The sequence below is a fragment of the Rhinolophus ferrumequinum genome, chromosome 16, assembly GCF_004115265.2.
Source record: "Rhinolophus ferrumequinum isolate MPI-CBG mRhiFer1 chromosome 16, mRhiFer1_v1.p, whole genome shotgun sequence".
Lineage (NCBI taxonomy): Eukaryota > Metazoa > Chordata > Mammalia > Chiroptera > Rhinolophidae > Rhinolophus > Rhinolophus ferrumequinum.
Genome location: NC_046299.1, coordinates 32,070,986 through 32,095,018, shown reverse-complemented (window position 1 = coordinate 32,095,018; position 24,033 = coordinate 32,070,986). Strand labels below are relative to the sequence as shown.

At 38.7% G+C, this 24,033-nt stretch overlaps 1 protein-coding gene across 1 annotated transcript in view; it reads right to left on the bottom strand.

The window, feature by feature from the left end:
* Positions 1-4,561: 4,561 nt before the first annotated feature.
* The window catches only part of LIPA (lipase A, lysosomal acid type), a 35,034-nt gene continuing 15,562 nt past the window's right edge, over positions 4,562-24,033 (bottom strand). Inside the window, exons 4-10 of the mRNA XM_033130521.1 lie at positions 22,031-22,229; positions 20,785-20,894; positions 19,287-19,423; positions 15,241-15,387; positions 14,279-14,350; positions 6,789-6,860; positions 4,562-5,926 (exon numbers count right to left, since the gene is read on the bottom strand). Of these exons, the coding sequence (XP_032986412.1) occupies positions 5,693-5,926; positions 6,789-6,860; positions 14,279-14,350; positions 15,241-15,387; positions 19,287-19,423; positions 20,785-20,894; positions 22,031-22,229 (971 nt within the window). The 3' untranslated portion in view covers positions 4,562-5,692. The remainder of the gene's footprint in view (positions 5,927-6,788; positions 6,861-14,278; positions 14,351-15,240; positions 15,388-19,286; positions 19,424-20,784; positions 20,895-22,030; positions 22,230-24,033) is intronic.

The following is a 24,033-nucleotide window of genomic DNA, read 5'->3' as shown; positions in this document are numbered from 1 at the left end:
ATGGCAACAACCAAAATGTCCTTCGATAGATGAATGAATAAAGAAGTTGTAGTATATATACACAATGTAATACTATTCGGCGGTAAGAGAAGATGATATAGGAACATTTGTGACAACATGGATGGCTCTTGAGAGCATAATGCTAAGCGAAATAAGTCAGACAGAAAAAGCAGAGAACCATATGATTTCACTGATATGTGGTATATAAACCAAAAAGAACAAGACAGATGAATGAGAAACAAAAACTCATAGACACAGACAATAATTTAGTGGTTACCAGAGGGTAAGGGGGTGGGGGGTGGGAGATGAGGGTAAGGGGGATCAAATATATGGTGATGGAAGGAGAACTGACTCTGGGTGGTGAACACATAATGGGATTTATAGATGATGTAATACAGAATTGTACACCTGAAGTCTATGTAATTTCACTAACAATTGTCACCCCAATAAATTTAAAAAATAATAATAATAAATATATAAAGTTAAAAAAAAAAGTTTATTTGAGAATTAGTTACACCGCACTATTGAATGTATCATGTACCATTTACTAAGCCTTCATTCTTGGCCTTCACAGTGCTCCAAAGGACCACCGAAGCTCACTTTCTCAGGCTTACAAATGAATTCTGTTCAGAAGTATCAGTACAAGTGCAGCTATCTTGGGGCAAGTGGTCAGTTAAAATCTCGTCAGTTGTCCATTCCATGTCATGGAGGACACTGAAAAGCTGGCACAAGTTGTTGGGTGACCTAAAACAGCATCACTCAATGGACCCAAATCAAATTGAACCCTCTTTAGTCTTGACTAAAGTGGTGTCATCTCTTAAATTGGCAAATGTGCACCTTTAAACACTTTTAATTTACACAAAATTTATATAACGGATTGCTAGATGAATAGGTCTTTTTAGGCCACAAAGTCTGTCTTCTAGAATTTTTTCCTCACAGTGCCAAGCATTATACCTTGTACATAACAAGTGTTCAAAAGAAATTTGTGGACTCAATGCATATTTTAAAAGATATTGGCTCTAGGGTGGCCAGATGGCTCAGTTAGTTAAAGCGTGAGCTCTCAATAACAACATTGCTGGTTCAATAGGCCCTGGAGAAACACACTGTTCCCCAGTATTCCCCAATAGAAATTAAAAAAAAAAAAAGATATTGGATCTAAATCAAGACTGAAAAAACTGGTTTTGGGTTTTTTTTGCCCTGGTTATATAGTTTCGGTCTACATATCCACTGGGGTAGTTTTCCGTAAAAGGGGGCATTTACTGATTTGATATTAGGACTTTGGCCACACTATTTCTCGTACTTCTCCAGTTGACTTTGACTTCCTGTGTATCATTATCTTGGCATGGTCTTTCTGTCAGGGTTGGGGGACAGGAATCCTTTCTTTTCTAGCTATCCCAGAGATCAAATCATTTTTCTGAGTACAACAACCAGGTCTCACACATGTTTAACACACTCTCGAAGTTATTGGTACCAACTCACCAAATGACTTTGGACACTGCCCCTTCCCCAAAAACGGATCATGTAGTTGGCAAAGCCCATTGTCTATGACATAATCTGTTTTATGATTCTGTGTGAGCTTTATGATTGTTTCTTTCCAAAATGAGGTGAGACGTCTTGGCATAGAGCTAACCAAAACGATTATTCCTGGATATCAGAGATGAGAAATGTAGTAATGTCTTACAACTATAACACGTAAGATTCAGAGAGAGTGGAGTAATCTCAAAGATCAAAATCTAATTCCTCGTTGTAAAGATGAAGACTCAGCCTCAGAGAAGTCAAGACTAGCTAGGATTAAATAGCAAGTTCCAGCCAAACAAAGAGCAGAACATAGTCAGTGTCAGTTTCAAGGTAGGTGTCTCTACAGGAGTCTGAAGTTAGGATGGGGCATTGAAGTTGCATTTATAGGGCAGTTTGCAAAAGACTCAGAAAACATTAACAACCCCTCCAAAACAGGGGTAGCTGAGGAAGAATATGGGGGCTGTTAGCTCCCCCAAGAGACTCCTTTTTGACAGATGCTGAAGCATATTTGGTTTTAAACACTTTATATTTCTGATCCATCTGGGTCACATGTATGTAGGTGCTTCTACTGATATTTTTGTAACTCTCATCCAAGTCCTTAAAATATTTAAAATATATAAAATTATCCCCATTAAAAGGCATGACATTGCCTGCAAGACAGAGAAAATGCTTGCCTCACCTGACAAAGGGGTTGTTGTAAAGATCAAAGCCTCATGAGAAGGCTTCATGTAAAATGGCACAATGTAAAATGCAAAGCATTTGTGTTAATACTACTAAAATATGTGGGCAGAGAAAGCGTTTTCTGCTTAGTTTGGAATTGATCTTGAAATCTGCCCTTAGCACAATATCATAAGTACTCAATAAATACTCTTGAATGAATTACTATAAACTTTTCAAAATCAGAATTACTGCAATCTGATGTTGCCTTTCAGGGGTCACAGTTTTAAAATCTCTCCATATATTAAAAAATAAATGACGAGAGTTAAACTTACAGTGTACTTTAAATGTTTACATTGAACAAATTAAGACCTTTAATACCCACAAACACAGAATAATCCTCATTATTTGGAGATAATATGAATAGTCTACATTTTGTTCCTTAGTAAGTGTGAGGCCTAGGGTTAAAGACATCTATCTCTACTTCCGCCCCTATGTCTGAGGTTCTGACGACTCAATTAGACAAATCTTTATTTTCATGTCACATTTGGGCACAGGTATTCTTTGGGAACATTTTTCAGATGTAATGCGTTAGACATAATCCTAAAAATGACCACAGACATGGTTGATCTTACCAGTCAGTCCTCAAAGGAGAAATAAAGTTCTCTGCCTTTCCTAGAGGAAGGAACTACAAAAAGCCTCCTTAAGAAAAAGTTTGGCAGTAAAGCCAAAGTGCCCTCTTGTGGTGAATGAAAAGAATAACTTCGTTCTCAGTTGTGACTTCATTTGATAGTTTTGCCCATGTAAACAGGCAAAGATTTCCAGTTCCAAGTTGGTAGAAAATTAACTAGTCTACTCCTTGCCCTAGAGGTCTGTGGAAATCTTTGCAATCTGCTTAACAGAACACATAGCAAACCCAATTGAAAAGAACAGAGTCAGAACTCCTACAAATTTGTTATAGGACTCCTTGTGGTACAAGATCCAGCCTCGCTCAGCACTCGCAGCCAACAGTGAAACAAACCTACAGTAATGCAGACCAGGTTATAAAGATATCAAAAATGATATAAAGAGCCTATGCAGCTATGTCAGGAGCAAGAGGCCACCAACAAAGGCAAGCGTACAATGTAACCTAACGTTAGCAAGAACAGCAATGCAACGTCTCTACCTCTAGACTGGCCCACATACTGAAGAAATATTCCCAGAGAAAAGCTTGGAAAGGAGGTGAAAGAGAAACACTCCAATAAAAGGTGGGCTCTACAGAATGAAACCCCTGATCATTTCCATGGTCTACTATGTGGGAGCTTTAATGACAAGTTCTCAAGGGCATCTATGGGGGGCTCCATGGTAGCAACCAAAGCAAGAGAAACCAAGTCACCTATGGCACTGACCCATTCTTTCCCCAAGCTCTTGCCCAGTGCTGGTGGAAAACAGCAAAAAAAAATACCCACTCAGTGTCCCTTTCTTTCTGGACCTACCCAAGAATCTTGTACCTGGTTGGCTAAACCAGTTTGCCTTGGTCAAAGGAGAAAGAAGTATTTTTTCTTTGGGGGGACATAAGGCGAGCAAGGAGAGTGGCACCCTCCTGTGGATGTATGTCCTTTGCATTTAGTACAATTTTATTCATTCCTATGGTTGCTATGAAAAAGCAGATTCCATTTCAGTCCTTACACCCTCCCAGATGTTATCTGTACATCTGATTTCATTTAGATAAATGACAAAAAGTCCGTCGTTTCTCACACATTTTGTCAGTCCACATACAATTACTGACTATATTCGTGTTAGATTCTGGGTATGCAGAAATGAGTAAGATGTATCTTCTGCCTTCAGTCTCACAAAGTAGTGAGAGAGATTACTGTAGACCCCTATATCTAAGTTTTGGGGGCCCTATAGCATGACTTGTTTCTGCCAGCTTCAATTGTTTCGTTTGCTCAAAGAGGGAGTTGGATGGACAGTACTTCAATCCATGGTCCTGCCTACACCAGCCACCACCTGCAGATAGGGTTAATCTGATTAACCCTTTCATTACACTGTTTACTCACCACTCACAGCCTCGCTCAGTGGACCCTGCAGGATAATGTCCAAGGCCAGTGTCTCCAAACATCCCCCAACCTCCTTATGTTTGAGACCACTCTCTGTTCTCCATGGGAGATCAAACATACACTGGTGGTATCAGTGAGGGTTACAAGGAGTAAGGATGATGGGGGGGGTAAGATGAGAAAGAAAAGCGTAAGTCCTGCCAAAAGAGAAAGGAAGTAGAGAGTGACTATTAAATAAAGAACACACACATACACACAATCCTTCCAGCCTATGAAGCTCACTGAGTTTTACTGAAAAGTTTAAATAAGACTTTTTAAATGTTACAAAGTAGTATTATGCTATCTCCACATATTAGCTAATACAAAGTGTCGTTTATTATTGCAATTAAAGTAACTATTATCAGAAAAACATATCAACTGTCATTCTGTCCATCTGACAGTATTGCAAGGAAAGGATGCTGTGAGAAAAGCAAGTGAATATAGGCTTCCTGACACAGGAGTGCAAATCAAGAGTATTACAAATATGGACACATACAGAACTGAAAAACATAGCGATTCCCTGAGCTTTAATCTTAAAACATTCACATTCATATTTCTTTTGTGTAAAAATGAATTAGGACACTGTTCACGGGCAGCCTCATGGCTTTTGCTTCACACACGTTGTCACTGAGCTGCAGCAGCTGGTTACGAAAGTACACTCACTTCAGGAAAAATAGTGGTATCACTTCTCCACGGGACTTTTCTTCTCAAACAAGTAGCTTTATGACCTGCCACACAAGACTTCGTGAATATAAATGGTTGGCTGTATCAGTCTTCAAGCTATTTAAAATAGAGTCCTCGTTTTTAATGAGTGGAATTTCTTTTTGAATTCCACACGTCATCTGAGCAATTTAAACATTTGTTAAATAACAATGATCGCAGATAGATTGGATAAAATTCATTATAGAATCTTTATAACTGGCATGGCTAGGGTGTCACTGGATTTGACTCAGCACTGACGAGAAAGGGTCATTGGGATCCCTAATACAAGGCTATTCCACTGGAGAGCCTGGCAAGGCAAAGAGAGAACTGGGTGCTTATTTACCAAGCTTTCCTCAAATCAGTGTCAGACTACTTACCAATGAGCAACACAGTTTAAAAATTGCCACACATACATCAATGTGTCCTGTGTGGGGGTAAAAAAGCAATATAGTGTGTTTTACATTGTATGGATAAACAGAATGGTTATGACCTTTCACAAGTCAGTCAGATTTTTTAAAGACTTACATGGTTGAGACACTAGCTTCATATTTGGCCGTGATTAAACAAAAAAGCAAGTGAATTTCTAACCATAGCTGGGCATCATCAACGCCATAATTTTCTGAGACAGAAAAACACAAAAGGCCTGAGAAAGAAAAACAAGTATTTCGGAGAAATTTAAGCCAATAAATTTGAACACCATTCAATTACTGACTTGACAGTAAATTTCTCCAGTCTGGCTTTCACTGGTATTTCCTCATCAGATTCACCATTTTGTTATAGAGCCGCCAAGGGGCATCCAAGCCCCAAATAAAGTCAAGATGCTCCCATTCAGGAATGGCCTCGTGATACACCAAGTTGGTGATCTGGGTCAGTAAGATACTGATGTCCTTCACGTCCGCCAGCCAGTCCTGATCCCCGCTCCACACAGCAGTCGGCACAAGCATGTCTTTCACATTGTAAGTGGGAGGGTAAGTCTATAACAAAAACCCACAGAAACCTCTGTTGTGGTTGTTTCAATTTACAAAAACACAATCAACACTCTCCATTAAACATTAGTTAATTTGATCCAAGACTAAAAGACAGTATTTTGAACATCGTTCTCAGTTGACTTTTCAAGTTACTGTTACCAGAACAAAATGAAACTTAACTCACAGTGCAAGAATACTAAGATTAGTCCTGCTGGCTACTGAGCTGGGACCCTGTGCTACCACAGTGACGAGTGTCTAATCCCTGGGGAGGAAGGCATCCTCCCAGGGAGCCCAGGCGGAGCAGCAGAATCGAGGGGTTGGGAAGGGGCTTTAGAGTCCATACTCTCCTACTTTCCCTCTCTCTGGGGTGTGACACAAATCACAGAAGTTCTCTGAGGCTCAGTGTCTTCCTCTTTAATAATAAGCATAATCCCACCTATGTCACAGGGATATTGTGAGAATTAAGAAAAACACAGGCAAAGTGCCACATACTTTAGAGCACTTTGCACTAGAGAAATGGTAAATTTATTGTGTAAGGGAGAAAGGGCTTAGGCAATGTAAGTTGGCCAAGGCCGTCCAGCTACCAGGTAACACACCTAGGTGGGCTTGCCTGACTTTAAAATCTGTGTTCCCGATCTCTATGAATGATGGATGACAGTGACAGTTGTTAGACAGAGCCAGGGAAAGGACAGAAAGGGGAGGCCCAGTCTGCAACTCTTAGGTTGTTCTGGAATTGAGACACTGTCGAGTCAACTCTCCCAAATATTTTCACAGCACCTGAGCCCAGCCAGAGGCCTGATAACTCAGGCAGGCTTCCTCAATGACTTTTCAGGGCCTATTTTAATTGTAAAGACTTTGAAAACTTTACCTGGTTGTAATGAAAATAATTCTTGGCACTGCTTCCCCAGTCAAAGGCTTGAAACTTTTGCGATTTAAAAGTCTAAAAAGAAGATCATTTCGAAAAAGTTACCTGACACAGATGTTTGAGATAATACCACAGATATCTAGTTAACCACATCCGCAGATATCAATTTTACACCAACACCCAGATTTACTCTTCATTTGCAAACTGTGATTTAAAATAAACAGCATTATTTTGCTCTCCTTTACTAAATGACTCAATTTCTCATTGTATGATTGGAAAGTATCTATTGTATGACATAATAAAGCAGCTGTACACACATGCTGTGAATTATACTAGATCAATGACTATACCTGTTAGATAAACTTTATGCGTACATTTTTAACTGAAATTTAAATCTTAAACTTTGTCAAAGAGTTAACTATCTTACTTGGGAAAGAAATATATTTATATATATACATATATGTGTATATATATAACATATACAGTATATAACATATACTGTAGATTAATATATACAAAGGGTGCCAAAAAAATGTATACACATTTTAAGAAAGGAAGAAACTGTATTACATTGTAATACAATGAATGACGCTAACATTCATTTGATTAAGACCATCTTTTCAGCGAACGTCATACTGTACATTGCTACCATAGTTCAACGTTGAAAACTAATACATAGATAACATCTCCTAAAATGTGTACTTTTTTGGCACCCCTGGTATTTATACGGATTAACATACTTATATTAAAATACAAACATTAATTTTATATTCACACATCTATTAATTTAATCACTGCATATTTATATATGCTATATACGGATTAATATATTTATATATGCTTATATCTCTAATCTCCATATTTTCTAGATATCCACTCTACTTGACTAGTTATATTATTTAATATTTTCATGATTTTGTTGATTTAACACTTTTTCTTGAGTACCAGTTATCAGTATAATCACCAATTGTACTGCACAGCAGCACAATTCTAACTAGTTGGAAATACTAGAGCCATGAAACAATATCACATATGAAATGCAAATGTATGCATATTTAAACAGTAGGATTTAAAAGTATTAACAAAAAAGTCACTTATTTTTAAAATTTGAAGCAATGCAAATTCATATCCTCTCTATATCCCCAAATTAAAAAAAATATGTCAAGAATTAAATCCAAAATTGACATGCAAAATGAACTGGAAACTGTTCAAGCTTTGGCCAGAGGGTGGCATCTGGTAAACAGGAAAATCCTAGACATTTTATCAGAACCTCTTTTTATTTCTGTGAGGTTTAAGTTCTTACTAATTGCATAAATTTCTACTGTTTGATGTAATAAAAGACAGTGTGGGATTGAAAACTGGAGGCGATTTCTACAGGAGAAATGTTTAGCATCTGCTTTAGCCTTTGCAAATTACATGTTAAATATCTGTGGTATATTAACAAGCAGAACAAAATAAGGATTTATAGCACCTGTTAGTGCATCTGTGCTGTAGCTCTAGCTGTCAGTGAAAATATATCAATGCAAGCTGTTCTGCCACTGTAGACAGACAGTTTATCACTTTCTTACATACGTCTTTCAGCATTTATATAAAATACTTGGAGTAAATATGGAATATAAAGGAAAAACTTGCCTAGGGCTCAGACTGAACTTCTAAACTTGACATTTGTGCCCAGAGTCATAGGACTTTAAACTATCCACTTGAAAGGGAATTTCAGAAGGAGGGAAATGTGAAGATGATTATTTATAGTAACAAAAACATGAAAATAAGCTAAAGTCCAATAATAGATATTTGATTAAATATGAGGTGTGATCAAAAACTACGGTGAATGTTTAAATAAAAAATGTATTACAGTAAAAGACACACTGCCATTAATCCCCCCCAAAATACTCCCCCTCGCTTCAAACACACTTATTCAATCATTCTTGCCACTTTCTGAAGCATTTTCTGGAACTCTCTTTTGTGAGTGTCTTTACTTCATCCTCTATCATGACAATGCTCCGTGTCACCCATCACTTCTGGTACAACAATTTCTGTCAAATAAATACATTACAGTTCATCCTCACCCACCTCATTCACCGCATCTGGCATCGTGCAACTTCTGGCTCTTCCCTCAAAGTCAAAATGACGATGAAAGGAAAACGTTTTGAATAGATTCAGGACATCGAGGCAGCCACGACAGCACAACTAAAGATACTCACAAAAGAGGACTTCCAGAACTGCTTCAGAAAGTGGCAAGAACAATGGGATAAGTGTGTTTGGAGCAAGGGGGAGTACTTTGAGGGGGGATTAATGGCAATGTGTCTTTTACTGTAATATATTTTTTTAATTTAAACACTCACCATACCTTTTGATCACAACTCGTGTATTATATTACATAAATATACACAAGTTTGCAACTTTTGTAAATATAAATATAATAAACTAGAAAGAGAAAGCGGTTTATAAATAATATTAAACAGGAAAAAGAAAATGAAAGTGAACAAGCTCTATGTTTACACTTATATGATAATCCTATGTGGATAAAGATCAGGAGGAAATATTTATAATATTAGGATATTAGGATAGATAGTATTTAAAGTGACATTTTAAAACTTACTTTTAGGTATTGAATGGTAATAAAAATGTCAATAGTTTCAATCTTTCTAAAGTACAATACGTATCAGAAGTCTTAAAGACAGGCCTACCCTCTGACTACTAAGTCTACTTCTACAACTGTATCCTAAGAAAATAATCTGCCTAATGCATAAGGTCAGATCTCTAATTCAAGAATATTTGTGCCACGATGGTTTACTGTTAAAAAAAAAAAGCTATCATAGTAAAAATAATAACAATAATAATTCAAGCAAAGAAAATCTGTCCTCAGTTACAAATATTTTGAAATTTAGCTGTTGACCTAAAAAGGTATTTTTGATTATGACAGAGAGTGGTAATTGCCCCCAGTGCCCATTCTGGCCTCTTTCTTTCACTGATAGAATCCCTAAAGCTTTGATGCTGCCAGAGTGGGAACTATATCCCTTATGTGCTTCCTTCATGTGGGCTGGAACACACATGGAGGCAAGCCAGCTTCAACCAGGCAGAAGAGGACAGCATGCCAGAGACACAGCTCAACAGTGTGGAGGGAACTGTGACCTGTATAACCTCCTAGAATACTGTATCACAAACACAAACACACACACACACACACACACACACACACACACACAATTCTGGGCCACTTATGTCTGGATTTTACCATGAGAAAGAGAAAGAAAATCTATTTATTTAGAGGCTATGTTTTGGCATCTCTGATATAGCAACTTAGCCTGTATCTAACAAATATAATGCTGTTTAATTAAATAAAAAAGGAAGATACATTCATGTAGTGTGATCCAACTTTTGTACTGGGAACAATTATACCAAAAAATATATATATATGCTGCTTTGGCCAAACTGATTATTTTGAGTTAATGACACTTGAAAAACAGCAGATGCAAGGAGGGTACTCTGACCGCCCTTCTTTGTAAAAGCAGGAGATAAAATTCCCTTGTGAAAGAAGCCATCCCTGCACCAGGAGGAAGAAACCTTCTTGTCACTAAAGACAGAGGAGCGGCTGAAAGAAATCTGTACAAAAAGACCTTATTTTAAAAAACCTCTTATTTTTCTTAATCTCCCAGATTTATTTTAGTTACTTTCTCACAATTGCTACACTTTGTTCAACTTAGTATTTAAGCTCTTAGGCCTAGTCACTTCTTTGGGTCTTCATTTTTTTCTTGTGAGACCTCCCATGCACATGTAAATAAAATTCAGATGCTTTTTTACTGTTAATCTGTTTTACGTCAGTCCCAGTCAGATGACCTAAGAGGGTAAAAGAAAATTTTAAGCGTGCTTACCATACCAAAATTATAATAATAGTGGGCATATGGGTGATTTGCTTTTTTTCTTTGTACTCACATATATTTTTATATTTCTTAAGGAACATGTATTACATATAAAATAAAAATTATACTGAATGTGTTTTTACAATGCTTTAAAGGACCTACCTAATGTACATTTGTTTTTGGTTTCTGAGCAGTAGGTTTCAAACAATAGAGAACATCAGAATCACATGAAAAACTTATTACAATGCAGATTCCAGGGACACACCTCCAGGAATTTGAATCCTCAGCAGGTCATGGGTAGGCCCAAGAACCGGGATTTTTTATAGCACTCCAAGTATTTCTGAACCACACTGCAAAGGTATGTGAGGACCAGCCTTCTTCAAATAGGAGTGAGTGCACCTGGGCTCTGAGCATGGCCCGCAAGGGCGGGAGAGATCGGAACAAGAGTCTTGGCTCGGGGTTTCTCACACTTGTCAGATTTACAAAAAGAACAGGAAGATTTGTAAACTAAATTTAAAGCCCAGTAAAGAATTAGGTTTTGGAACTGTTAAAAAACGGAATGCTAATTATTTAAACAAAAAAAGTAAACTTCTGAATGTATTATGAATAAAATGACCTCGAAGGGAACCCCCAAACTTCACACCTGAATTGTGGCCCTCAGTTTGCCAGCGCCCGCCCAAATACCTTCAGCATAAGCCTTTCCCAGCAGGTACCAGGGCAGCCTGCACCAGCGTGTCCTTGACAGACAGAGTGGCAGCCCCTGGCCAACCCAGAGGAGGGAAAAATCAAGAAAAGCCTATGAAACAGCTGCACAAAGCAACTAGCTTCTTGACAAGAGGGTGACAGAGTGAGCAGAAGAGCTAACGGCAGGACTGCCTTCCACAGTGAATCTTGTCTACGGAAATGTTTATGAGGCACATTCCAATATGGTTAGAACCTAAAACCACAATAGGGCCCGAGAGAGGTGCTCTGAACCTCAGCCCGCAGCCTTTGACCCCAGCCAGCTGCTGGATAAAAGGAACTGGGACAAGCGCAGAAGCCTGGATGGCAGCTGATCCCACAGCTCAACTGCAAACCCAGCACTCAGTGGAGGCCTGCCACACAGAGGGGTGAAGTAACACCGCTCCACAACTCCCCACAGGGTAGTCCCACAGCCTCGGCTGCCACAGCCCCAAAGGGCCCTGAAAGGTGAGATATGGTGGCATGTGGCACATCACACGGGGGCTCCAATGGTCACTAAGCTGGTGGGTCGCTCAACATCTGCCTGCAACTCAGCTCGGTCATCCTCCACGCAAAAGTGCACTAACTCCTGAGGTGACAGAAACTGGGCCTTTTGGGGGGAAAAAAAGTGTGCATTAGGTAAGAAGGTAAAAAATGCTCAAAAAGGTAGGGGTATTTTGGTGACAAAGTATACGAAGAAGACAAGTGACCATAAACAGAAATGTGGCTAGGAGAAAAGCAGGGACCTGAATGAACATTTGTGAACGTCAAGGACTTCTGAAGCTTTCAGGACATTCCTTAGAGGTGAATGTGTACTCTTCAGCATGTCATAAACTACCCATATTCCAGATGCTCCTCATCTAAGCCATAGAAAACTCTGGCAATGAGGCGCTGAAACTTAACATTGGGCCTTACAGTCACTACAAAGGGCTGAAAGCCTCAGACCTGGTCCTGCCTGGTTCCTTACTGATGAGCCCAGGGACAGGTGAACTCCAGCACTCCCAACAGACAGGGTTCCTGAGACAACTGAGGAAGGATACTAAAGCATCAGTGATGTCCCAGATTGGTGGTTCCCAAATCTGGTTGGGCAGAAAGAATCTACTGGGCAGAATTTCTTAAAAATATAAATTCTTACCACTCAGCAACAAAAAGGAATGAACTACTTAATGCATATAACACGGATGAATCTCAAAATAATTATGCTGAGACAAGCCACACAAAAACAATATACACTGTATGATTACATTTACAGAAGCTCTAGAAAAGGCAAAGTCACCTATAGCGACGGAAAGCAGATCAGTCCTTGCTTGGGGATGGGGAGGGAGAGGGTGAAGAGGAGGGTGTTAAAAGTGGGTATGAGAAAACTTTTGGGGATGACATGTTTATCGTCTTGATTGTGCTGATAGTTTCACGTGCATAAACCTATGTCAAAACATACTAAATTGGGGCCGCCCCGGTGGCTCAGGCGGTTGGAGCTTTGTGCTCCTAACTCCGAAGGCTGCCGGTTCAATTCCCACATGGGTCAGTGGGCGTTCAACCACAAGGCTGCCAGGTGGATTCCTTGACTCCCGCAAAGGAAAGTGGGCTCAGCTCCTGCAACTAACAACGGCAACTGGACCTGGAGCTGAGCTGCGCCCTCCACAACTAAGATTGAAAGGACAACAACTTGACTTGGAAAAGCCCTAGAAATATACACTGTTCCCCAATAAAGTCCTGTTCCCCTTCCCCAATAAAATCTTTTTAAAAAAAAAACATACTAAAGTGTACACTTTAAATATTGTACGTCACTTATACCTCGCTAAAGCTGTTTAAAAAATAAAAAATTCTCCAGTCTAAATGAATTAAATTCTCTAGCATTGGGACACAGGAGTCTTTGTTTTTAAAAGCCTGGATTGTAGCCAATCAAGCATCGCTACCATGAACCCAAGCCCCCTTACTTTTCTCAAACAATATTTTATGAAAAGGTATACTTTTAAAGGCAACTCATGTGATTCTGATGCAGGCAGTGACTGCCCAATGTTTGGAAATTGCTATCTAAGACATCCATAGAATCTTGGTTTGGAGCTTAAATAGTAGTTAGTTCATATTTAAAAAAGAAGTGAAGGGGGAAAATTGTACATAAGTAGGTCCTGAGGTAGAAATAAGTTCCTTACATATTTTTAGGGTAAATGGAAAGCAAGTTATAAAACAGTAAGTAAAAGAAAATAAATTAATATATTTCTACAAGTATTATTTCTATCTGTATGTTTAACGACTTCTTTCTGAACTGATATACAAGAAGAGGTATAGAGTAGACTACAGAGACATTTCATATCTCTGGATACACATTTTCTATCTCTATGTGGGATTATAGAATTATTTTATTTTTAAATCTTAAGAGAATTTTTATTATTTTTTTGCCCATGTGTAATTTCTAAATCTTTTAGAATAAACGAGAACATGTATTACTTTTGTGATATGTGATAAAACAATCAAATTCTACTTTAAAAGTTCGTGGCTCCCATTTACACCCATGATTGGTTTAGCTCTGATTTATCCACTGATAGTTCAGGCACATTTTGTTCAGTTCCAGAGTTAATATTGAAAGAGCAGCTTCTTTCTCCAAAGCTGCTCTAAAATCTTGCTGTATAAAGCAACACAAAAATAAAATAAATCTAGGACTCAATGAAAACCTGACAGAAGAGAGAGAAAGCGAAAGAAAGAAAAGTCAACCCCAATAGCTGTTGGGTTAACATATACATAGTACAGTTTTTCCCAGGGAGGATAACAAAAGCAACACCCACACAATGACCGGAACACAGCAGCTCTGGGGAAGGACTTGTAAGCAGGGCTCACAGAGAGGTGCTTCGTGGGACGCACAGATCTTTCTCACACTGATTTTCACAACCCCCAGTGCACTCTTGGAATGCCTACCTGTCTCCAGTGTATCATGTTCTGTACAGAAGTTCCAGCAGGAGAGTGTGTTATATACACAGGCACTCTAGACTGCAAAATAAACATGTTGAAAAAAATAATAAAAACCGTGTTAAGGAAGCATTGATAATAAACAAAATTTTCCCTTCAAAGCATTAAGAACTACAGAGCCACAAACTCAAATATAGGAGATTAGGCAGGAAAAAAAATTCTTTAGCTACATATATGTCCTAGAAAAACATGTACAACCACAAACACACCACACACAGCGTACATATGAAAGAAGGACATACAGCAACATGATAACTAACCATGGGACTGTATGAGTTGAGATTACTACTCATTTTTACTTTCTTCTTCATACTTTTCTGGATTTCCAAAATTGTATATATGTACATACGTATGTAACAAGAATACCTCACTTTTATCGTCAGAAAGAAGAAAAATTAACATCACTTAAAAAAAAATTCCCTAGAGCATTCATTCCAGAATTCTAAAACCTGTTCTCAAAATGCAACATTACAAACTACAAATATATTTAGAAACACCAGCACATTGCTGACCAAGGGCTTACATTTTATAAAATAAATACATAAATGTGCATACACACATACATGTGTGTGTATGTGTAAATGGATATTCCAAATTTAAACACGTTTATAATAATTTTTTTAAAGAAACAAATCACTAGAATAAATATAAATGTCAAGACTTAAGTTATGACTGATCTCCTCATTCAGTAGTTTCCGTATGGATACAACACGGCAATGACAATGCCTGGCCTGAGGACAGCAGCAGACGGTATTCCAGCCACTTGCCGAAGTTGATTCTGGTGCCTCTTCCATGAGAGCTCTAATGATTTCTTCCTACCTCACCCACATCCTCCAACACAAAGGAGCACATTCACAGGTAAAACACAAGCAGTGAAAGCTTAAAGCAAGTCTTATTGTAAACATACATACCATATTTAAATTTCTCTCATTAAATCCACAGAGAACAAAGAAGACATTTCCACAAAGCTCCTTCAGAATGACATGATTGCAAACATGCGTACTCAGCCACTTCAAAACTGCACTCTGGGGTAGAAATTGTTTGACCCCAAATACATCCTACAAAATAAAAAGAAGCCCAAGAATATCTCAGCATTTCATTCTGGTACACGGGCCTCCACGACCCTCCGCAGAAGCAGAGACCTGTGCCACATGTCTCCACGGATGGCCTCAGGAGAGAAATGGCAACCAGTGGGTGTTCAAACTAGGACACCTACGCAGTATGTTCACTAAGGCAAAAGCAGATGCTAAGGTGTGTATTTCAAGTTTCAAGTGAAGAAAAGGAGGCAGAAAATCACATTTACAGCAGACTTTTACTGTGGCAAATGGTCTTCATACTCACTCACCCCAGGGCCCTCCCCAAAGAGGTTCACCAGACTGATGGATTGGTAGTGACTCCTGAGAAAGATACTACACTGCTTGACCAGCTATGTGTCTGCCTAGGGCACAGCCAATCCCTTCTATTGGCCAGGGGGCCAAATCCTGCCCAATGCCTACTGGTTTTTTTAATCCTTTTTTTAAATTATTATTGTTGTAGTAGAACACATATAAATCAAAATTTACCATTTTAACCATGTTTAAGTGTTCGGTTCAGTGGCGTTAAGTACATTCACACTGCTATGCACCCATTACTACGATCCATTTCCAGAACTCTCTCCACATCTCACACTGAAACTCTCTGACCCCCTTAAACAATAACTCCCCATTCCTCCTCTGCCGGCACTGCCTGTTTTTATATACAAAGTTTATTGGAACACAGTCACACTCATTTCTTTACACACTGTCTCTGGCTCTTTGCACCACAGAGACCATTATGGCCCACAAAGCCAAAAATATGTACTATGTGGACCTTTACAGAAAACGTCTGCCGACTCCTGGACTACATCAGCCGTGAGTAACGGCTACTGAACCTGTGCTCAAATATTTCGGGCGCAATCACTGTACCCTCAAGGCAGATCTCCACAGACTTGCACAACAGGAAATAGGAAAAAGATCTTCCTTGCATTACACCCAAATTTGTCCCCTTATAATTTACACTTTTGCTGACGCCTACCCTGTGGGAGGACAAGCAGGAATGAAAAATGCAAACACCCACAAAGACAGTTTTATGGATTGAACTGTGCCTCCTCCCCATCCCACCCCCAAAAAGATACGTTGAAGTTGTAATCCCCAGTATCTCTGCATGCGCCCTTACTTGGAGACAGGGTCTCTTCAGAGATAATCAGGTTAAGATGAGGTTCTTGGGGTGTGCCCTAATGCAATATGAGTAGTGATCTTATAGAAAGGGGAAATTTGAACACACAGGGAGATTTGGACCCACAGGAAGAACGCCGTGTGAAGATGAAGGCAGGAATTGGGGTAATGCTTCTACAAGTCAAAGAATGCCCAGCAAACCACCAGAAGCAAAGGGAGAGGCATAGAACCGATTCTTCTTCACAGTCCTAACAAATTAATACAGGCAGGCATGTAAACATAAGTGACTAAAACAGCAAAGAGAAAAGGCCAGCCTGCCCAGGGTGCTGAGTAGGGAGTGACAAGAACTGGTGAACTGGAAAGCTTATGCTCAGCCTAACACGTGCAACTGTTTTGTGGTACACAGCTTCCTTTTCTTTCCTCCCAAAATAATCAATTATCAAGATGTCAATGTTAAATAGCTTGCTTTTTAAAAGGTACAACTAAGTTAACTTAAAAACATTTCATGGGCTGTATTCAACATTGCTTCAAGCCAATTCGGTCCACATACACACCGCCTGGGATCTGTCTTCTACAAGACAACCAATCAATATCTAAAGCCAGATATCAGGTCTCCTTGAATGTTCTCTTCTCCATACTAATCACGCTAAGATTAGCTGGGGAGAACCAGGAAGTAAATGGCAGATGCAGAGAAGGTTATACAACATGAAAATGCACCCGTTTCTAAAACTGCTGGCTTTGAGTCTACGTAATGGTTACATGTGGTAAATGCATATTTTTTTCAGCTTCTCCACCAAAAATACGTTAATGGATGATGCATTACTGACTTAAATCACAATAAGCCAAGCTTTCCTTTTGACTGACGAAGGATGTGGAATTGATCTTATACTTCAGAATACTTTGTTACCCAAACACTACTGTGGCAAACTCCACTGAAAATTATGTCAAAGCAGGACAGTATTACAAAAAAAGAAAATTCACCTTACACATTTACAGGCCCTCCTCATATCAACTTTGATGTCTTATAATTTACACCTTTGTATTCTGAGAAAGAGTTAGGATACTCAGCTTTCATGGAAGCAACATATACTTTCCATACCTAATTTAAAGATATTGTGGACATTTACTCTTTCAATTTGTCACTCTTCCAAGATATTATGAAACACCGTTGTGTAGAAAAGTGATTCCCAAATACCAGTCTGTTTAGCCTACGTTAGAATTACATAGGGTGTTGGTAAAACCACAGATCCTGGGCCCTACTCCAGATTTAACAAAACACCATCTCCAAGGTGGGGAGCAGGAGTTGCATCTTTACAAAGATACCAAATTACAATCTGCAGGGATTAAATGAAAATGAAAACATTCCCATGACACAGCAATTTCAGTTCTCCATAAAAAAAAATAATAATAATAAATAAATAAAAACGGGGGGGGGTAAAGGGGGAGCAGCGAGGATGCAACAACAGCAAATTAGCAACAACCTAAATATCTACCCTAGGTTTCTGGTTAAATAAGTTCCTACATAAGGTGGCTCCTTATAGTGGAAAACTTACAATGCAGCAGTTAAAAAGAATGGGATAGAGTTTTATGTATTCACTTGATAGTTCTCCAAGAGTGAAAAATGCAGTATGTAGAACAATACACATAGTTGGATGCTGCCTACATTAAAATAAAACATTGCTCCCCGGAAATTCTCACACAAGGTCTACAAGAAAAGATCCCCGCTGAGCACTGTGCTTAATTCTGAGGAAGGCACTAAGAGAAGCCCTGGTAGTTAAAGGGGACTTTATTTGTAACCTCTAAATTGTGTATAATAAAAATTGATGCTTCTATTACCCAAGACATTAACAATTAATTTGGTTTGAGGGGGTCACATCTTATCTGCAGTCTGGTCACCTATGCAGAGAACCCATCTTATGTGAGTCAGATTTGAGATCAAAGTACAGTCTGTATTTCTTGTAAAACTCTCTTAAATGGCCAGTAGATATGTTATACCTGATTTTAAGTATATGTTTCTGTATGGGATCTCGTGTTTGTGTATATAAATATATCATATATAAAACATAGTGCATGCATAATGGACCATATGGCTTCAGCTGGCTCTCAACTCCTCATACAAACTGCTTCCTCATTGAACAGAGTGTGGGGGTCACATAGCTCCAGGGCTGGCCCCAATGAAGTTATTGGCTTGTGTAATAGGGGCCATATAATAAAATCCCATAATAGTGTCTTTAGATCAACTTCAGTGTGATCAGGAAAACGGTTCATTTCCTGTCTCCCATCTCCTGACTACTCCTACCGTGTTTCCCAGAAAATAAGACCGGGTCTTATATTAATTTTTGCTCCAAAAGACACATTAGGGCTTATGCTCAGGGGACGTCATCCTGAAAAATCATGCTAGGGCTATTTTCCAGTGAGGTCTTATTTTCGGGGAAACACTGTATGTACTAGTTCACTGCGTAGAATAAAAGGCAACTCCAAGATGGTTTACGTTATTCTCTCCCAGACTTTCCTGCGCTCTCTTTGTATGGTGGGTGGAGGTTTGCACTGATATGTTAACCATGAGAACATGGAGCTCAGATGTAGAGTGAATGATACTCCTTCCCTGACTTCCCACTATCTGGAAGATGGGGGAATCGTGGAAAGAAGAGATCCCACTTTCCATTGATAGCAAAACATAGAGGAGGAAAGAACAGATTTCTCCCTCTAATGGCCCATTCTTCAGATTTGAAAAAGAAGTTGAGGGCAGGGAACTGTTCAAGTACCTTAATGAGAAGATCAGGTAATCGTCCTAGTTTAGTTATAGGGCTAGTAGAGAACGTGATTGAAGCCACAGGAGCCAGGGCAAAAAACATTTTAATCTTTTTGGCCAGCTCCGGGATCCGTGAAAACGCTATAAAACCTGTGGGAACAAAAGGAAAGTAGGTAACAGGAATTCGATCTTCTGGGACTTTCTCTGAGAAGGCAAGGGGGTAATGCGTGACTCCCTCTAGTGGCAACCTGAGAAACATGCAAGCAAACACTTGCAATAGGGTCCTCTGAGCTTCTATGGGAGGATATCCTGAGTTTAACTAAACTAGTAAATCAAGTATTTGTTAAGGGCTTGTTTCAATTTTCAACCTAGATATGCACTGGAAGAAACCTAAGTTGCTACTAATGTAAATCGAGCTAAGGAGAGACTGTATTCCTAACAGCTCAGCCTCACCAGCCCCACCCCCCGTGTCCCTTCCCCCACCCCTAAGAACAATTTACAGAAGCATCCAAATCAATCACCACCGACTCAAAAGGGACTTACACATTTAGAGTGCCTTAGCATTAAACTAGCTCTTATCTTCCTCACAAGTCACTTCTAGCCTTAAATTTGGCCCCAGAATGTCACTTCAGAAAGCAGTGTGGCAGAGGACATTAAGTAGACAAATTATGGAAGTCGGAATATAAATGAAGAAAAATGCTCAATTCAGTGAATAAAAAAGGCAAATGTTACTTTTTGTTTGTGCCTCTCAAACTGGCAAAGACCGGTGGTAGTGAGGGTGAGGCAATTTAACCGTATTTATCAAGACACTTAAATGCAGTCTCATATTTCATATAGTAATTCTTCTAGGAATGTTTTTATTCTAAGGAGATTGCATGATATGAGCACAAAGATATTAGTCCCAGTAAACACTACAAAGAGGAATTATATAAATTATGGAACAGGTTCCTAGTCCCTAATCAAAGGAACTCTCGTTTGCTAGAATTATGGGCAATTTTTGTTTTCTTTAAACTTTTACTCAATTTTCTATTTTTGTTTACAATGAACATACATTACTTTTACAGTCAGCATAAATAAAAATGCATATGACTTTTAGGAACTATTTATACATGGCATCTTAGTAGTTTTATTCCACTTAACTTTAAAAGCCGTGTACTTTCTTGTTTGCTTTTTTAAAATCTCTACATTTATAAAACCCTCTCACATCCCCATATTGCTTAACTAGAAAAATATGTAATAGGCTATGGCTTACACTCACTCCTTTAAAATTCAAGAGCACCACGCAACATGTTTATCCATTTATATTAGAGTCTGAATTTCCAGAGAAGTTGAAATATTCCCAAAATTCCTTGCCCTTGCTCTAATCATTATTTCTGCTTGGCATTAAAAAAATAATAAATAAAATCTATTTGAGATAACATTTTTTTTTTAAATATATTTCACTTTTCAGAGCAAATGCAAACTTGGTAATAACACATTATATCAACTTTCAATCTTCATTACATACGTACCTATCGTAGTGCCTTGAGAATGTCCCACATAGTATACCTGTTGTTGGCCAGTTTTATTCAGAATGAAGTTAATTGAAGCTGGGAGGTCATAATTTGCCATCTCATCATAACTGTAATCCAAAAATGGAACTCGTTCACTAAGACATTGCATACAAATACAACAGCACACAAATAATAAATGTGTGGTTTGATGACTAATCAAAAACTGAACACAGCTGGGTAAACCAGGACTGAGCACAGGAAACAGAATCTTTCCGGGACTGCAGAAGCCCCCTGGGCTCCCTTCCGATCCTGCCTCCCAATGGTAATCATTATCCTGATTTTTATACCATAAATTAGCTTTTCCCATGTTTGACCTTGTCTATAAATGGGATCAAACAGTATGTATTCTGTATTGGGCTATATCCAAAGTGTCACACATAATTGTAGGTTGTTCATTGTGTAAATATAAACACACTTAATTTGTCCATTCATTGCTGATGGGCATTTGGTAGTTTCCAATTTTTCACTATTACAAATAATATGCCAATAAAATCAATATATTCTTGTACATATCATTGGTAAAAAGCTCTCATTCTTGCGTTTCATGTGCTTAGGTAGGGTCTGGTTTTACAAACGGGAATCAAGTCTGGAGGATCCATAGCTTGGTCTTCTCTATACCTGGTACCAACACAGAGGCCCTGGACCCACGTGCATGTGTGTGTCTGTCATCAGGAGATGGATGAGCCAGTTGTTACCACCACGTATGATGTGCCACGTTCTTTCCCTGTATCCTCTCCTTTAATCCCCAAATAGTCTTTTAAGATAGGCATTTATTATCCCCATTTTACATAAAGAAAACTGAGACACAAAGGGCTATGCAACACGCGTAGCCCTTTGTGTCTCAGGTATTAATTAGCAGAGCCAGAAATAAGTGGAAAATTTCTGGATATAGAATAATGAACATTTAAAATGTGTGTTTATGGAGGAAGAAAGGTTATGGGACACAATTTACCCAGCATCCCACACCACCAGGAATGCCAAAACAACTAAAAATTCCTAATTGAATTTAATTTTTAAATGCAATCATTTACTTATAATTCACCTTACTCCTATTTATTAAATCGCTAAAAAGGTTTAAAACCTTTCATGATTCATCAGTTTCCCCTTTCACACGATCGTGCGTTATCCATCTGTTTGCCTTGCCATGGGTCTGCGTTAAGGGTACTGAGAAAATAGACCCCTGTCATAATCAATTCAAATATACCTGAAGGCCCAGAATTCATCCTGAGAAACAGAAAGCGTCTTGTGTTTCCGAGACCAGGTGTTTCCCCTGCTGTTCCCCATCCACACGTCGAAACCAGCATCTGCCAGAATGAAGCCCAGGCTGCTGTTGGGCAGGTTTGTGACCCAGTTGCTGGAATCTGCCAGCAGGCCGTGCTGCAGGAACACTACTTGTCTGGGACCTGAGAAACATCCAGGTTTAGGAGTTAGCAGCGCCTCGCTTCACAACAAATGCGATATTTTGCTATAGAGATAATGTAAGTGAATAATGAAATAGAAACACATGAAAATATTGAGGTAGCAATGCACGCCTATATAACACCAGTAAAGAATGGTTTTTAATCATTTATTCCTTTTTTAAAGATTTTTAATTAAAATATATATAACTACAATATTGTGTTAGTTTCAGGTGTACACCATAGATATTCAACATTTGTATACCTAAAGAAGTGATCACCATGATAAGCCCAGCAACCATCTGACACCGTACAATATTATTGCCTATGTTCCCTATGCTGTACATTATATCCCCATGATTACTGTGCAACAACCAATTTGTACTTCTTAATCCTTCCCCCTTTTTCACCCACACCCCCAACCCCACTCCCATCTGCCAACCATCAGAATATTTTCTGTATCTATGAGTTTGTTTCTGTTTTGTTCCCTTTGTTGCTTAGATTCCACCTATAAGTGAAATCACATTACTGTCTGACACACTCCACTCAGCACAATACCCTCCAGGCCCATCCATGCCACCACAGATGGCAAGAACCCATTCCCATCTGTGGCCAAGCAATATTCCACTGTATATATGTATGACCTCCTACTTTTATCCATTCATCCATCAACAGACACCCAGGTTGTCTCCACATCTTGGCCATTGTAAACAATGCTGCAATGAACATATGAATGCACGTATCCCCTCGAAGTAGCATTTTGGGTTTCTTCAGATAAATACCCAGAATTAGGATTACCGGGTGCTTCTTTGTCTCTTGCTGTAGCCTTTGTTTTAAAGTCTGTTTTGTTTGGTATAAGTATTGCTACTCCAGATTTTTTGTTGTTGTTTCCATTTTCATAAACAATCTTTTTCCATCCCTTTACTTTCAGTCTGTGTGTGTCTTTCTATCTGAAGTGAGTCCCTTGTAGGCAGCATATGTAAGAGTCTTGTTTTCTTATCATTCAGCCTAAAGAATATATTTTTAAACAGTGCTGGCAAAGCAGCAACTGGATGATTTTTGCATATCTAGTAACAAGACACTTTTTAAAATATACTTTTCAGAATGTATGAAATGTTTCTACACTTTGCTCCAGTAATAGGATTTTTCAGAATGTATCCTAACAAAATAAGCCAAAAGAAAAAAGCAAAAGATCACACAAATTCATAAATATATATACACATATTTATTCATATAGACATACATACATATATTTATTCACAGAGACATACATACACATATATAGACATACATATGTGTGTGTGTGTGTATGTGTGTGTGTGTGTATGCAAATTTATCTGCTACTCATCTGTACCTGAGCCAGTGATATAAGTGGAGAAAACAAAGACTTGAGAGCTAAAGAAACCTGACTTCCGGCTGTTTACACACTGTTAATGTTACTCAGTCATTCATTAAACAAGCATTTATTAAGTACCACCTATGTGCCATCATACCAGCTATATGCTGGGGACACAGCAGAGAACAAAAACAGCAGCAGCAAAAAAAAAATCACCCTCATGGAGCTGACATTATACTGACCATGAGTTTTAGAGTCAGACAAACCTGGGTCCAAATTTGTCTTCTCCAAGTTTTGATGTGCCACTTTGGGCATGGAATTTCAACACCCCCCGAAATTGATAACATCCCCGAAGCATGGAAATGTAATATGTAGCTTAAAGGGAGTAATGAGAGATGACATATTATATGAAATAGTTCTTAGCAAAGGGTCTGACACACAGTAGGAGTTCAATAAACATTAGCTCTTATTTTT